The sequence below is a fragment of the Parasteatoda tepidariorum genome, chromosome 10 (assembly GCF_982258835.1).
Source record: "Parasteatoda tepidariorum strain Cologne lab strain chromosome 10, Ptep-v5.0, whole genome shotgun sequence".
In the NCBI taxonomy this organism is placed as follows: domain Eukaryota; kingdom Metazoa; phylum Arthropoda; class Arachnida; order Araneae; family Theridiidae; genus Parasteatoda; species Parasteatoda tepidariorum.
Genome location: NC_141764.1, coordinates 98,132,997 through 98,147,183, shown reverse-complemented (window position 1 = coordinate 98,147,183; position 14,187 = coordinate 98,132,997). Strand labels below are relative to the sequence as shown.

Genomic DNA, 14,187 nt, shown 5'->3' with positions numbered 1-14,187 from the left:
ATAAACAGTGAAGCACAAGCAGTGTGCAGTAAACTCCTGGTACTACTCTATCAATCCAACATGGCACTAAAACTCTAAAGATTGCTCTATTTATCCATGATCTACCCCATTCTTACATATGCTTCACCAGTCTGGACAAATATAACACAAACTCAGCTAAATAAATTAATAGCCTGCCAGAATAAAATATATTAAGAAGGATAATAGAAGCCAGATGGTTCGTAAGAAATGATGATACAATACACCATGACCTCAAAATAGATGCAATGGACAAACATATAGCTAAATTAAACATCAAATTCTACGAAAAAGCCACCTCTTGCTCTACAGCAAATTTCAAAGAAATATTCCTATTTGAAAATTTAACTGAAGACAAGAGACCAATAGCAGCATACTATTGCAGTGTTAATCCCTACATCAATAGCATATACATAACCTCATTTTCATCATATCTGCTTAGCTAAAGTTCATACTTTTACAATCTAGTCTTATCACTCTACTGCATGAAATTACACAGTCAGAACCTCAAAGGTCTACATGAATACTTCATTTGCATTCCACAACCTCATCAAAACACCGCACAGATCAAGCTCCAGATGAATGGGAAAAGGGTCGCAAGCGGCCTCAGGTTCCCACATATTTTATACAGTTCAAGTTTAAGTTGATAGAGTGAGGGAGAGAAACAATACAGAAACCGTTAACACGCTCATCAACTAATTAACTTAAATTGTGGGAAACTCTTAATTCCCCCCCCCCCTTTAATAGATTTCCCAAGCTAACCTATCTAACCTGTTAGCTAAACGTTCATACTAACGGCTTCCGTACTTTAGTGTTAACATGCAAGCGAAAGCGGGATGCTAGGAAATGAAAATATTATGACGTGCGATATAAAAAAATAGAATCATATTTAGAATTCAAGCTATCTCTTATTGAAACATTTAAAAATATTGTGTCTATTATGCATTTGTCATTTGAACAGAGATTGCAATTTTCATTTTCAATATACTAAAGCGTAATTTATTTCCGTGGAAATGAAACTCATTTCATAGCTGTTGGTTTCCTTATCAATCTAATTTGTAGATAAGTTGTTAAAAAAGTTTCTGTTCGCATTAATCTGAACTGAAACAACTGGTTAAAAACATTAATATTTGAGGCGTTAGGGCCATTATCTGATCGCAGCGGACGAGCGATAAGATAATCGATATTATTCATCTGTCACACGATTTATTTAATGTTTATTTTATATCAATAATTAAATATAGCAAAATGCTGCATGCGATTCACAAGAGAAAATGCGATATTTCGTTTATGGAAAAGCTGTGATTAAATAGTTGACAGAATTGTGCTTTGTAAAAATGAAATTTTTAGACATTTCGGAAAAAGGTAGGAGGATAACGTTTTTAATTTTTTCTAATTTAAAAGTTCTAAAATTTTTTCTTTATTTTAAGCGTACAAGAAGTATATTAGACATATATGTATTGGGATGCATATATTTTAATATATATATATATATATATATATATATATATATATATATATATATATATATATATATATATATATATATATATATATATATATATATATATATATATATATATATATATATATATATATATATATAATATTCATCAGAACTGACGCATGCATTAATAATTTTGTGTATATTAATTATTATAATGTTATTAATTTTCTTAAATTTTTTCGTTTTTTTTCTCATTTCTTTTTGTCTTTTTTGTGCTATGTTTTAGTGATCAAAATTAATGCAGCTCTAGCACTTAATATTATTTACTATTAACTTACTTTCGTTTTCCTTTTGTTTCCGTTTTCAATTCCCTTTTTTTAATTTCACTTGTTTGGGACGTTGCTCTTTGAGCCAATTTTTATGAATCTGAATAGTAAAAATCGTGTTTCTTTTTTTTCTTTCTTTTTTTAAAAAAATACACGTGAATTTTCTAATATCATTAAAATATCACCCTTATTAATTATAAACTTTAAATTATCCAGTATAATACTATTAGCTTGCGCACATCGGTTTTCGGGCAAATCCAAGGTAACTAACAAATCAAACGCGCTTCAGTACTGCAGTGAGAACGAGCCATAAAAGATCCCTCTATTTACGCTTTTGTTTTCATAGTTTGTAATCTGGAAATGTTATTACGAAAATATTTTAAATCATTCTCGAAGGACGGAGCTTTCGCCTTGCAAAGAAGTGAACTGGGTTCGAATCACAGCGATGGCTGGTCGATACGAATTCCACATCCGGCATGCCCCGACTACAGTGCTGACGTAAAATATCCTCAGTGGTAGACGGATCGTGGTTTAAGGTCCCGTTGCAGCCAGACTAACCGTGCGGGGTTTTCGTCCCAATGAAGCGCAAAAGCGGGTTTGTTCCATCAAAAAGTCTTCCACGAAGGCGAATTTCTCCCAATACTTGATCCAGGAGTTCCCTTATTTTTTGGATTGGGTGCAAAATAACAAGGCTACGGAGTAGAACATTAGTAATCATAAATATATAATCGTAAATACTCTTTATAATATATAATATTATAAAGAGTAAACTGGGCTAATTTCTTTAAATATATTAAAAATTGATAAAACATTTTTAAATTATAACTTTTGACTATCGTTATAAAAGGGATAGTCGCACTATGGAAAATATGGTTCCAATAGTTTAGTCTGCAGAGTGTTGGAAAGTTTGGTCCCCAAAATGTTAATTTCAATTTTTAGCTTTTTCTTACAAAAACCGAAAGAACTTTATAAGTACATCGAAAAATATATTCAAACAATTATAAAATTTCATAATTATTTATTAGTTTTTATTGTTATAATTAACTGTGATTTAAAATTGTTTTAATAATAAAGTTTATGAATTTTTTCATCATTTTAAACTAAGTAATTTAAAATGACAAATCGAAAAATGTGAACGACATCCTTGAGTAAAAAAATTTTTTAAAATCACCCGTACATGAAAATTTTTATTTCTCAAAAACTATTTGACAGTTTTCATTCAAGCTTTGGATTTTGCCATTTAAATTATATGGCTTAAAATGTTAAAAAAATTATCCTTACAATTGAAATATTTTTCGGCCATTATTAAATGAATCAATAAAAAATTACAAAAGAAAATTTTTTTCTACTTGGAATTACTTAAAATTATTAATTAGTTAAAAAAAAATAGTAATTATTCGAAAGATAATTTATCTTTATAGGAAAAAAAACCTTTAATGTATCTTTTTCTTCCGTTACTATATAGAAAAATAAAAACATTCTTTTTTTATAAATGATGGGATTAGTTGAATCAATGAAAGTTACAATTGTGTGTGGAAAACGTTCCCGAAATATGATAAAAGTAAAAACAAATTTAGACAAAGTATATTTTTATATCTAATTTCGCTTCTTGATATAGTTGTTGGAGAAAAATAAGGTAACTGGTAACACTTCTATACTTTCTTGTCGCAGCAAATGTTTTGGCTGAAATGTGTGGCAGCAAATGTTTTGGGAAAACTGTTGGCGCAATTTGAAAGACTGTAGCTTTTAGAAATGATGTCATATATACTTATGCGATCTTCGGATCGACGAATATGAGGAGAGGAATTTAACAACATCGTATTAGTTTTAATAACAGCAATTTTGAAAATATTTAACTGCCGAGACCAGGATTCGAACCTGGGAAATTTTGAGAATATTCTGTAGGATTGTAATATTTATATCGGCATACTTTTTTAATTATAGTGATATTGAAAGAGGTTTTAATTTTAGGAAGTTAAGAACTTTGTATTAGTTTTAATAACAACAATTTTAAAAATATTTAACTGCCGAGACTAGGATTCGAACCTGGGAAATTTTGAGAATATTCTGTAGGATTGTAATATTTATATAAGCATGCTTTTTTAATTATAGTGATATTGAAAATGGAAAAAAGGTTTTAATTTTAGGAAGTTAAGAACTTTGTATTAGTTTTAATAACAACAATTTTAAAAATATTTAACTGCCGAGACTAGGATTCGAACCTGGGAAATTTTGAGAATATTCTGTAGGATTGTAATATTTATATAAGCATGCTTTTTTAATTATAGTGATATTGAAAATGGAAAAAAGGTTTTAATTTTAGGAAGTTAAGAACTTTGTATTAGTTTTAATAACAACAATTTTAAAAATATTTAACTGCCGAGACTAGGATTCGAACCTGGGAAATTTTGAGAATATTCTGTAGGATTGTAATATTTATATAAGCATGCTTTTTTAATTATAGTGATATTGAAAATGGAAAAAAGGTTTTAATTTTAGGAAGTTAAGAACTTTGTATTAGTTTTAATAACAACAATTTTAAAAATATTTAACTGCCGAGACTAGGATTCGAACCTGGGAAATTTTGAGAATATTCTGTAGGATTGTAATATTTATATAAGCATGCTTTTTTAATTATAGTGATATTGAAAATGGAAAAAAGGTTTTAATTTTAGGAAGTTAAGAACTTTGTATTAGTTTTAATAACAACAATTTTAAAAATATTTAACTGCCGAGACTAGGATTCGAACCTGGGAAATTTTGAGAATATTCTGTAGGATTGTAATATTTATATAAGCATGCTTTTTTAATTATAGTGATATTGAAAATGGAAAAAAGGTTTTAATTTTAGGAAGTTAAGAACTTTGTATTAGTTTTAATAACAACAATTTTAAAAATATTTAACTGCCGAGACTAGGATTCGAACCTGGGAAATTTTGAGAATATTCTGTAGGATTGTAATATTTATATAAGCATGCTTTTTTAATTATAGTGATATTGAAAATGGAAAAAAGGTTTTAATTTTAGGAAGTTAAGAACTTTGTATTAGTTTTAATAACAACAATTTTAAAAATATTTAACTGCCGAGACTAGGATTCGAACCTGGGAAATTTTGAGAATATTCTGTAGGATTGTAATATTTATATAAGCATGCTTTTTTAATTATAGTGATATTGAAAATGGAAAAAAGGTTTTAATTTTAGGAAGTTAAGAACTTTGTATTAGTTTTAATAACAACAATTTTAAAAATATTTAACTGCCGAGACTAGGATTCGAACCTGGGAAATTTTGAGAATATTCTGTAGGATTGTAATATTTATATAAGCATGCTTTTTTAATTATAGTGATATTGAAAATGGAAAAAAGGTTTTAATTTTAGGAAGTTAAGAACTTTGTATTAGTTTTAATAACAACAATTTTAAAAATATTTAACTGCCGAGACTAGGATTCGAACCTGGGAAATTTTGAGAATATTCTGTAGGATTGTAATATTTATATAAGCATGCTTTTTTAATTATAGTGATATTGAAAATGGAAAAAAGGTTTTAATTTTAGGAAGTTAAGAACTTTGTATTAGTTTTAATAACAACAATTTTAAAAATATTTAACTGCCGAGACTAGGATTCGAACCTGGGAAATTTTGAGAATATTCTGTAGGATTGTAATATTTATATAAGCATGCTTTTTTAATTATAGTGATATTGAAAATGGAAAAAAGGTTTTAATTTTAGGAAGTTAAGAACTTTGTATTAGTTTTAATAACAACAATTTTAAAAATATTTAACTGCCGAGACTAGGATTCGAACCTGGGAAATTTTGAGAATATTCTGTAGGATTGTAATATTTATATAAGCATGCTTTTTTAATTATAGTGATATTGAAAATGGAAAAAAGGTTTTAATTTTAGGAAGTTAAGAACTTTGTATTAGTTTTAATAACAACAATTTTAAAAATATTTAACTGCCGAGACTAGGATTCGAACCTGGGAAATTTTGAGAATATTCTGTAGGATTGTAATATTTATATAAGCATGCTTTTTTAATTATAGTGATATTGAAAATGGAAAAAAGGTTTTAATTTTAGGAAGTTAAGAACTTTGTATTAGTTTTAATAACAACAATTTTAAAAATATTTAACTGCCGAGACTAGGATTCGAACCTGGGAAATTTTGAGAATATTCTGTAGGATTGTAATATTTATATAAGCATGCTTTTTTAATTATAGTGATATTGAAAATGGAAAAAAGGTTTTAATTTTAGGAAGTTAAGAACTTTGTATTAGTTTTAATAACAACAATTTTAAAAATATTTAACTGCCGAGACTAGGATTCGAACCTGGGAAATTTTGAGAATATTCTGTAGGATTGTAATATTTATATAAGCATGCTTTTTTAATTATAGTGATATTGAAAATGGAAAAAAGGTTTTAATTTTAGGAAGTTAAGAACTTTGTATTAGTTTTAATAACAACAATTTTAAAAATATTTAACTGCCGAGACTAGGATTCGAACCTGGGAAATTTTGAGAATATTCTGTAGGATTGTAATATTTATATAAGCATGCTTTTTTAATTATAGTGATATTGAAAATGGAAAAAAGGTTTTAATTTTAGGAAGTTAAGAACTTTGTATTAGTTTTAATAACAACAATTTTAAAAATATTTAACTGCCGAGACTAGGATTCGAACCTGGGAAATTTTGAGAATATTCTGTAGGATTGTAATATTTATATAAGCATGCTTTTTTAATTATAGTGATATTGAAAATGGAAAAAAGGTTTTAATTTTAGGAAGTTAAGAACTTTGTATTAGTTTTAATAACAACAATTTTAAAAATATTTAACTGCCGAGACTAGGATTCGAACCTGGGAAATTTTGAGAATATTCTGTAGGATTGTAATATTTATATAAGCATGCTTTTTTAATTATAGTGATATTGAAAATGGAAAAAAGGTTTTAATTTTAGGAAGTTAAGAACTTTGTATTAGTTTTAATAACAACAATTTTAAAAATATTTAACTGCCGAGACTAGGATTCGAACCTGGGAAATTTTGAGAATATTCTGTAGGATTGTAATATTTATATAGGCATGCTTTTTTAATTATAGTGATATTGAAAAAGGAAAAAAGGCTTTAATTTTAGGAAGTTAAGAACTTCCTATTAGTTTTAATAACAACAATTGTAAAAATATTTAACTGCCGAGACCAGGATTCGAACCTGGGAAATTTTGAGAATATTCTGTAGGATTGTAATATTTATATAAGCATGCTTTTTTAATTATAGTGGTATTTAAAACAGAAAAAAGCTTTAAACTTTCTTCACTCATTTTAGACGAGGGAAATTTTACATGTCTAAAATTGACACCATTGCCAAAAACTTGCTGCGCGATCTTTCGAATTGTGCCAACAGTTTTGTCATGTAAAATCTTTCAAAGCATTCGCTGCTAGAGAAAAAACTGCTTACATAGAGTTAGTACAGAAGTGTTTCTATATTTTTGTCCGACTTCTGTAGCACTTATTAATTAGCATATTTGAAGTCACTCCCTTAAACCATTAAGATTAGATTTTGGCTCGTGTAAATCCGATCACTAGAACATGTACTTTTACTTGTTAGCAAAGTAGCTTATTAAATTTTGATAGTCAAAAATCCAAATTTTTCAAAATAAGGTAAATTTCTAAAAACTTGCAGCATGATCTTTCCAATTGGACCAACAGTTTTATAAGCAGTTGTGCTTAGTAGCTTATTAAATTTTAGAAAACTCTTTTTACTTTATTAATATTTTATTTCCAGTTTATAAATTCCGTCCAGGTGACCATACAAGTTGGCAGCTACACAAATACATGTTTTTGTTTTCAAATGTTATATAGATTTTTCCCCCACTTATATTTCATTTTATACCTGCCTATACAAAATTTATCTAATGTTTGTCATTTCTTTCCATTTCAGGTCCTGTGAGAATTTTTCAACCCATCAACGCAACGAGGAATGACACTAGTTTTTCAAACGGTGACATTCTCTCAGACAAATATGTTGTCATCGGAACAATCATTTTCTTTCTTTTGCTTTTTATAATTGCTGTTGCCTTCCAAATTCTTAAATCTTATCGAGGCAAATGTTGCCAAAAAGAAGAATCTCAATTGTATGCTCATTTGGAATCGAATGATGACGACGAAGACGATTCGTTGACTGATTTCGAAGATAATCATCCAAATCATTTGTATTCCACTTGCCATTTGTGCGTTGATGACGCTGATATCAACACAGCGTCTCTCAGCGTGAACTTGGAGCGTGATGATTGTGATTTTGAGTATGACTGTTCATCTCTGGGGAACAGCGTGGTTGGACTCGAGGATAGTTATACAAAAAGTCAAGAAGTGACAGTACCTGAAAGTCGAAGTCGTTCACTCTCAGCCCAACTTAGTTCTAAATTTCCGTCAATATTCGGCAAAAAAAGCACCGTCATTTGATGACAAAAGAACTTTTTTAATCGCTATAATGGCTAATGGTCCAAGATGAAAGTCCAAGAAGATGAAAGTGTTATTTATATTTGAAAAGATGGTTTATGAAATTATCATCTAAACCTATTTATATGTTGTTTTTTATAACTAGTTAGCGTGATAAATAATTATGTTCTAACCATTAACTCTTGTCACAATGAAGAGCCAAACTTTTCTTACATACTGAATAACCTATCTGGTATTAATATTTGGCACCATAACTAAGCAGTTATGATGCCAACTGCTCCACTCTCGGCATCTAGTTTTGTAAAGTGGTAAAAATTGTACCTAAAACATAAATTTAGTTATTACTAAGAAAATTTAGCCCTCAAACAGAAGCAAGTCTGCCCCTCTGACTAAATAGTTAATCTATTTATAAAAATAGAAATCTGAATAGTGTTTTCATACTAAAAAACATACAGTTTTCTTAACATACATTAAGCTATAACAAATAATTTAATACGTGAAAAAAAATTTTCTATAGCACTATCTATGGAGGATATAAACTATTTTTAAGAGTATACATTTGTTTTTATTGCGTTTTTTATTTGTATTTGTTATATTACAAAAATAGTTACCACACTTTCTTTTATTGCACAGCTGCTAATAAATTTAATTTATATGTTTGGGGTTCCACCAAAAGATGACCGATTATTTAGGGTTCCGTAGCAGTAAAAAATTGGGAACTGCTGATCTATGTAGAACAATATATAAATTATAGTTTTACAAAAAAAAAACAAATAGTAGTGGCCACAAATAATCAAGCTTAGTCTCCTTTTCGCAACAACTATTAAAGACTCGCGAAAACCCTGTCGCATTTCATTGTATTTATTTCATATTTAATTTCATAATTAAAATTTAACTTCATTATTTTTTAATGAAATTTAAATTCATATGTTATTGATTTTATGAATCATATTTGTTAGTGTTATTATTTTTCATTGTGATAAATTGTAAATAAAAAGACTTATTCGTAAAATGTGTAATAATTTTTTTTGGTATAATTTTTGGTTGTAAAAAAAGTGTAAAAATGCAATTGGACATTTGCGCAAAAATTTATGAAAGTGAAATCGTTCAGTTTGCTTCCATAATTATTCTCAATAATTGTTTAAACCCCTTAACTTATCAATAATCATAGAAAAGTCGTTTATCATTTTATCTTTTAATTCAGGGAAAACAATGCATAGGAAGAAATATTCCAAGAAAATGAAACACATGATAACGTTTAATAATAACGAACAATTGTTTAAATTATCAACAAAAATTTTTGTATTCTTCAATAGTGTGACATAATAACCGAAAATGAAGAAAATTCATAGGCTTAGTTAATGGTTATCAAGCAACAATTTAAATAAATGTAAAATTTTTTCTTTTACGTTAATTTTTTTCTTTATATTTACTATTTAATATTTTACTTTTTTTTTTCAATTTTCAACTAAACCCATCATTTATAAAAAAATATGTTTTTATTTTTCTATATAATAACAGAAGAAAAAGATATATTAAAGCTTTTTTTTCTAATAAAGATAAATAATATTTCGAATAATTACTATTTTTATTACTTTTCAATCATCTTGGAAATAAAAATATGAACAATAGAAACGAAATCAGATTAAATATTTTCTCTGTTTTTTAAGTTAATGAAAACGTTATTCTTATCATATTAAGTTGATGAAATTTTTTTTATCCTGTGTAATATTCTATTTTTACGGTCCTGTTTATTTTATTAATCTTTAACAAAATCCTTGTTTTTCGTTTAAAAAAAATTGTAAACCAAAATCAGTACTATGAGACAGTACAAGTATTCAAAATCAGTACTTATTACTCGTTTCCCTTCTCGGTGACTTTAAGTTATTAGATTTAGCAGAACACGTTTTTAGTAGCTCATCCTATCAAAATAAAGATTAAATTTATTCAGTATCCTCTAGCATAATGCTGTTGCTCAAGTTATTTATCTGTAATAAAAATGCACAATATTGGTACAGTTTTAATAAGCACCAAATTTAAATAGAATATTTAGTACCTATTAAACTGCACCTGTAATACTTTAATAACCTGTAATAATGAATAATATCTGTAGTGCATATTACCAAAAATAATTAAGCCTCATTGGTGGCAAGGATAATATAACACTTTTTTTTTACGTTTTTCCTAAACGAATTTATTATTTCTTCAAAAATTCGGTTTTTTAATACATAGCTTAATATTTTTTTTTCAATTAACTCTTGTTATCACAGAATTATTTGAACACAATTGGCGCCAAAAACACCAAGGTGATTTTTCACTTGTATCCTTAGCGAATTAGTACCAGTTCAGTATTTTTTTAAATACATTGTCTTTTGTTTCAACTAGTAACCTGTACCAAAGATAATTAAGGATCTTGGCGTCAGTACTAAGCTCGACGATTTTATACGCTTCTCTTAAATGAATTTTTTTAAAAATTTCTTTTGGTTTTTAGTATCATATCTTATTTTTTTGTTTGTTTCAATTAAAAAATAATTGAGCATCATTGGCATCAGAAATGATATGGTAATTTTTTACTTTGCTGCAAAACGAATTTGTATCGTTTCTCAACTAATTTTGCCCTTAAGTATATATATTTTTTTATTCCAAGTATTTCCTATTATCAGAATTAATTAGGTATCATTGAGGTCAATAATTATATGTTTTTTTAACGAATCAGTATCAATTCTCCACTAATTATCAGCGCTCGAAAAAACTCAGAAATTTTACCCGTCCACGAGGACGGCTTGTCCAACAATGTACCCGTCCTCCTTTGAAACTAACCCTTAGCTTCTAAATAAAGAAAAATATAATTTTCTCTTATTTATTACAAACATTTATATAACTTGCATAATGAATTAGTTGTTACTAGGATTACAAATACTAGGATAACATTATATAGTAATAAAAGAAATGGTAAGTTACTTATAGTAAAACCTATTATTTCTTTTATGAAATAATTTATTTATTTTATGAAATAATTTATTTATTTCATGAAATAATTTAAATGACAAAGGTCAAGTTATCTGGAATGTCAATTTATCCGAGGGTAATGCGTTTTTTAAATGAATCAAATATGACGTTTGCCAGTTCCACAATCAAGCCAATGATTTACAGAGGTTTCTGCACGGAAATCTGAAAGGGATTTTCCATTTAGGTAGATGTTCATAATTGCGTTTAACGCTTCTTGTTTAAGACCAATACGTGATGTGGTTTTTTTTTTTTTTTCTAAGTTCATTGCTGAAAAGCCCCTTTCAACCGCTGCAGTACTCTCAGACAGAGAAAACACCAATTCTACAATACGCAGTATGTTGCTGTATTTCTAGATTACTGGGTCATTTTAGAAGTGAGGCGCTAGACTCTTGTAAGATAACAAATATTGAAAATATATCACGAACATTAACGGGAAAATGGCCGTCCGCACGAACGTCGGATTCGAGAAATTCGTTGTCCGCCGGGAATTTTTGACAGCCGCGAACGGGTGGTTTTTCGAGCCCTGCTAATTATACTTTTTTTGTGTCAAGTATTTCCTGTTACCAAAATTAATCAAGCATCATTGGTGTCAATATGGTGATTTTTTATGTTTATCCATTAGTTTTGCTTATTTGTTGTTGATTTTAAATTATTCAGTTTTACAGAAACACGTTTTAGAAGCATAAATATAAACAAAAATAACACGTGGATATCTTTCGAAATAATTTGATAGCGTAGTCCGCTTACGCTATCACGTTCGTGATGAATATTGAATTTATCTGACAAAACGAAACAAAAATATGGATGACGTGTCGTGTTTAAGAAAGAGCAATAAACACTGTAGAAATCACTCATGTTATACATATATATTAATTTCAATTTTTTGGATTTGGGTATTATGAAAGTTGAAAATATCTGCTTTGTTGATTTATACGATAAAAGAAATGATTTTAATATTAATAAACTAGTTACTTGGAATTCTAATGTTTCTAGGAGCATCTATTTAAATACCACTTTTAATGAAATGAACAGAATTAAAAGAATATGTAGTAATATTTATTTATCCAAAAAACAAATCGATAAACTCTTTCAAAATCTGATAAAAAACAATGGATACCCAACTAATGTAATAAAATTTTATATAAAATCATTGAATTAATCGTATATTTTGGTAGATATATTTATTAAACATTTTTTTGTTAATTTTTATGATTTTCCCATGTGCAAATCCATTTCAGGTAAATCCATTGCCAAAATTATTTCTTTGTTAATTTGTATAATTTTTCCATGTGCAAATCCATTTCGGGCAAATCCGTGGTTAGAATTATTTACTAAAAATTCCTTTACTAAATAATTTTCTTTGTTAATCTATACAGTTTTTCCATGTGCAAATCCATTACGGGCAAATCCGTGGATAAAATTGTTTGCTAAAAATTTCTTTATTAATTTATACAATTTTCCATGTGCAAATCCATTTCGGGTAAATCCGTGGCTAAAATTATCTACTTAGGTTTTTTCTTTGTTAATTTTTCCATGTGCAAATCCATTACGGGCAAATCCGTGTCAAAATTATCTATTGAAAGAATTTTTTCTTTGATAATTTAAATAATTTTTCTATGTGCTAATCCATATCGTGCAAATCCGCGGCTGAAATTATCTGCAAAACAGGCAATTTATGTTTCTCTTTTCTATTTTATACTTTTTCTTAAATAAACATCTATCTTCTAAAACTATTTATGATCAATTTTTAAAATTATCCAGTATAATATTACCTTGCGCACATCCATTTCGGGCCCATCCTTGGTAACTAACAAATCAAAACTCAGAATAACAAATCACTTCAACAGTGCAGTAAGAACGACACTTTAAAACCCTCTTGTTACACTCAATTTGCGCTTTTGTTTTCATCTTTTGTTTTCATATTTTGTAATCTGGCAATCTTTCTGCGAAAACATTTTTAAATCATTCTTGAAAAATATCCGTCCATGTAAGTTGAACTGATTTTGCTGCTCGCTTTATAGTCTCCCCTTTTTAATGTTTTTTCTTTTTATTTTATTTTATTATCTGTTTTTACATGTTATTTTTACTTATTTGTACTTTTTGTGATCTATTTCATTTGTTGTTATTTTTTAAAAAAATTTTTTGAGTGCTCCTCACACTATTGTATTAATTTATTTAGCTTTGGCTTTATTGATACAATATCAGAAAGCACTCTGTTTTGCGGATATAATCGTGTGGGCTGAAGAAAAGATTATATCCTTTTTTTTTTCTTCCGGTTTTTTAATTAACATTTCATGATTTTTTTTATTTTTTTTTTTTTATTTATTATTATTTTTAATAAACTGTTGTTTGTTATTTTTTACTTATTATTTCCCCCCCTTTTTCATATGTCTATTATTTTTCTTTGTTTTATTCTTCGTTATTAACTTATATATATATATATATATATATATATATATATATATATATATATATATATATATATATATATATATATATATATATATATATATATATATATATATATATATATATATATATATATATATGACAAGGATTTTAAAAATTATTGGGAAAAATAATATTGTGACATTTGCAATTTCTAAAGCCTTAAAAATATAAACCATGCCTAAATAAAACTTGACTTAAAAAAATAAGTATAACTCAATAAAAATATAAATTGGAGTTATAAGATTTCGTGCAAATGTAGAAAATACTAAGCAGAAAAAATCTGCCGACGAATCTTTCCAAAATATTTTTTCATTTAAAAGATTTCACTAACCACACGTTTTCTTATGATACTAAATAATTTGGTAAAAGCTTTATTTTATAATGTTATAACCGTGGTTGAACAGCCGACGCAATTTTTGGGTTTACGACAACTAATGTTCAACTCCGTAGCCTTGTAATTTTGAACCCAATCCAG

General features: G+C 27.4%; 1 protein-coding gene across 1 annotated transcript; it reads left to right on the top strand.

Annotated features, from left to right (window-relative positions):
- Window positions 1-1,159: 1,159 nt before the first annotated feature.
- On the top strand, window positions 1,160-9,264 carry LOC107439497 (uncharacterized). The gene is made up of 2 exons (XM_016052127.4): window positions 1,160-1,383; window positions 7,735-9,264. Exons 1-2 carry the CDS (start codon window positions 1,356-1,358, stop codon window positions 8,253-8,255), a joined length of 549 nt encoding a protein of 182 aa, XP_015907613.2. The 5' UTR covers window positions 1,160-1,355; the 3' UTR covers window positions 8,256-9,264.
- The last annotated feature ends 4,923 nt before the right edge of the window (window positions 9,265-14,187 follow it).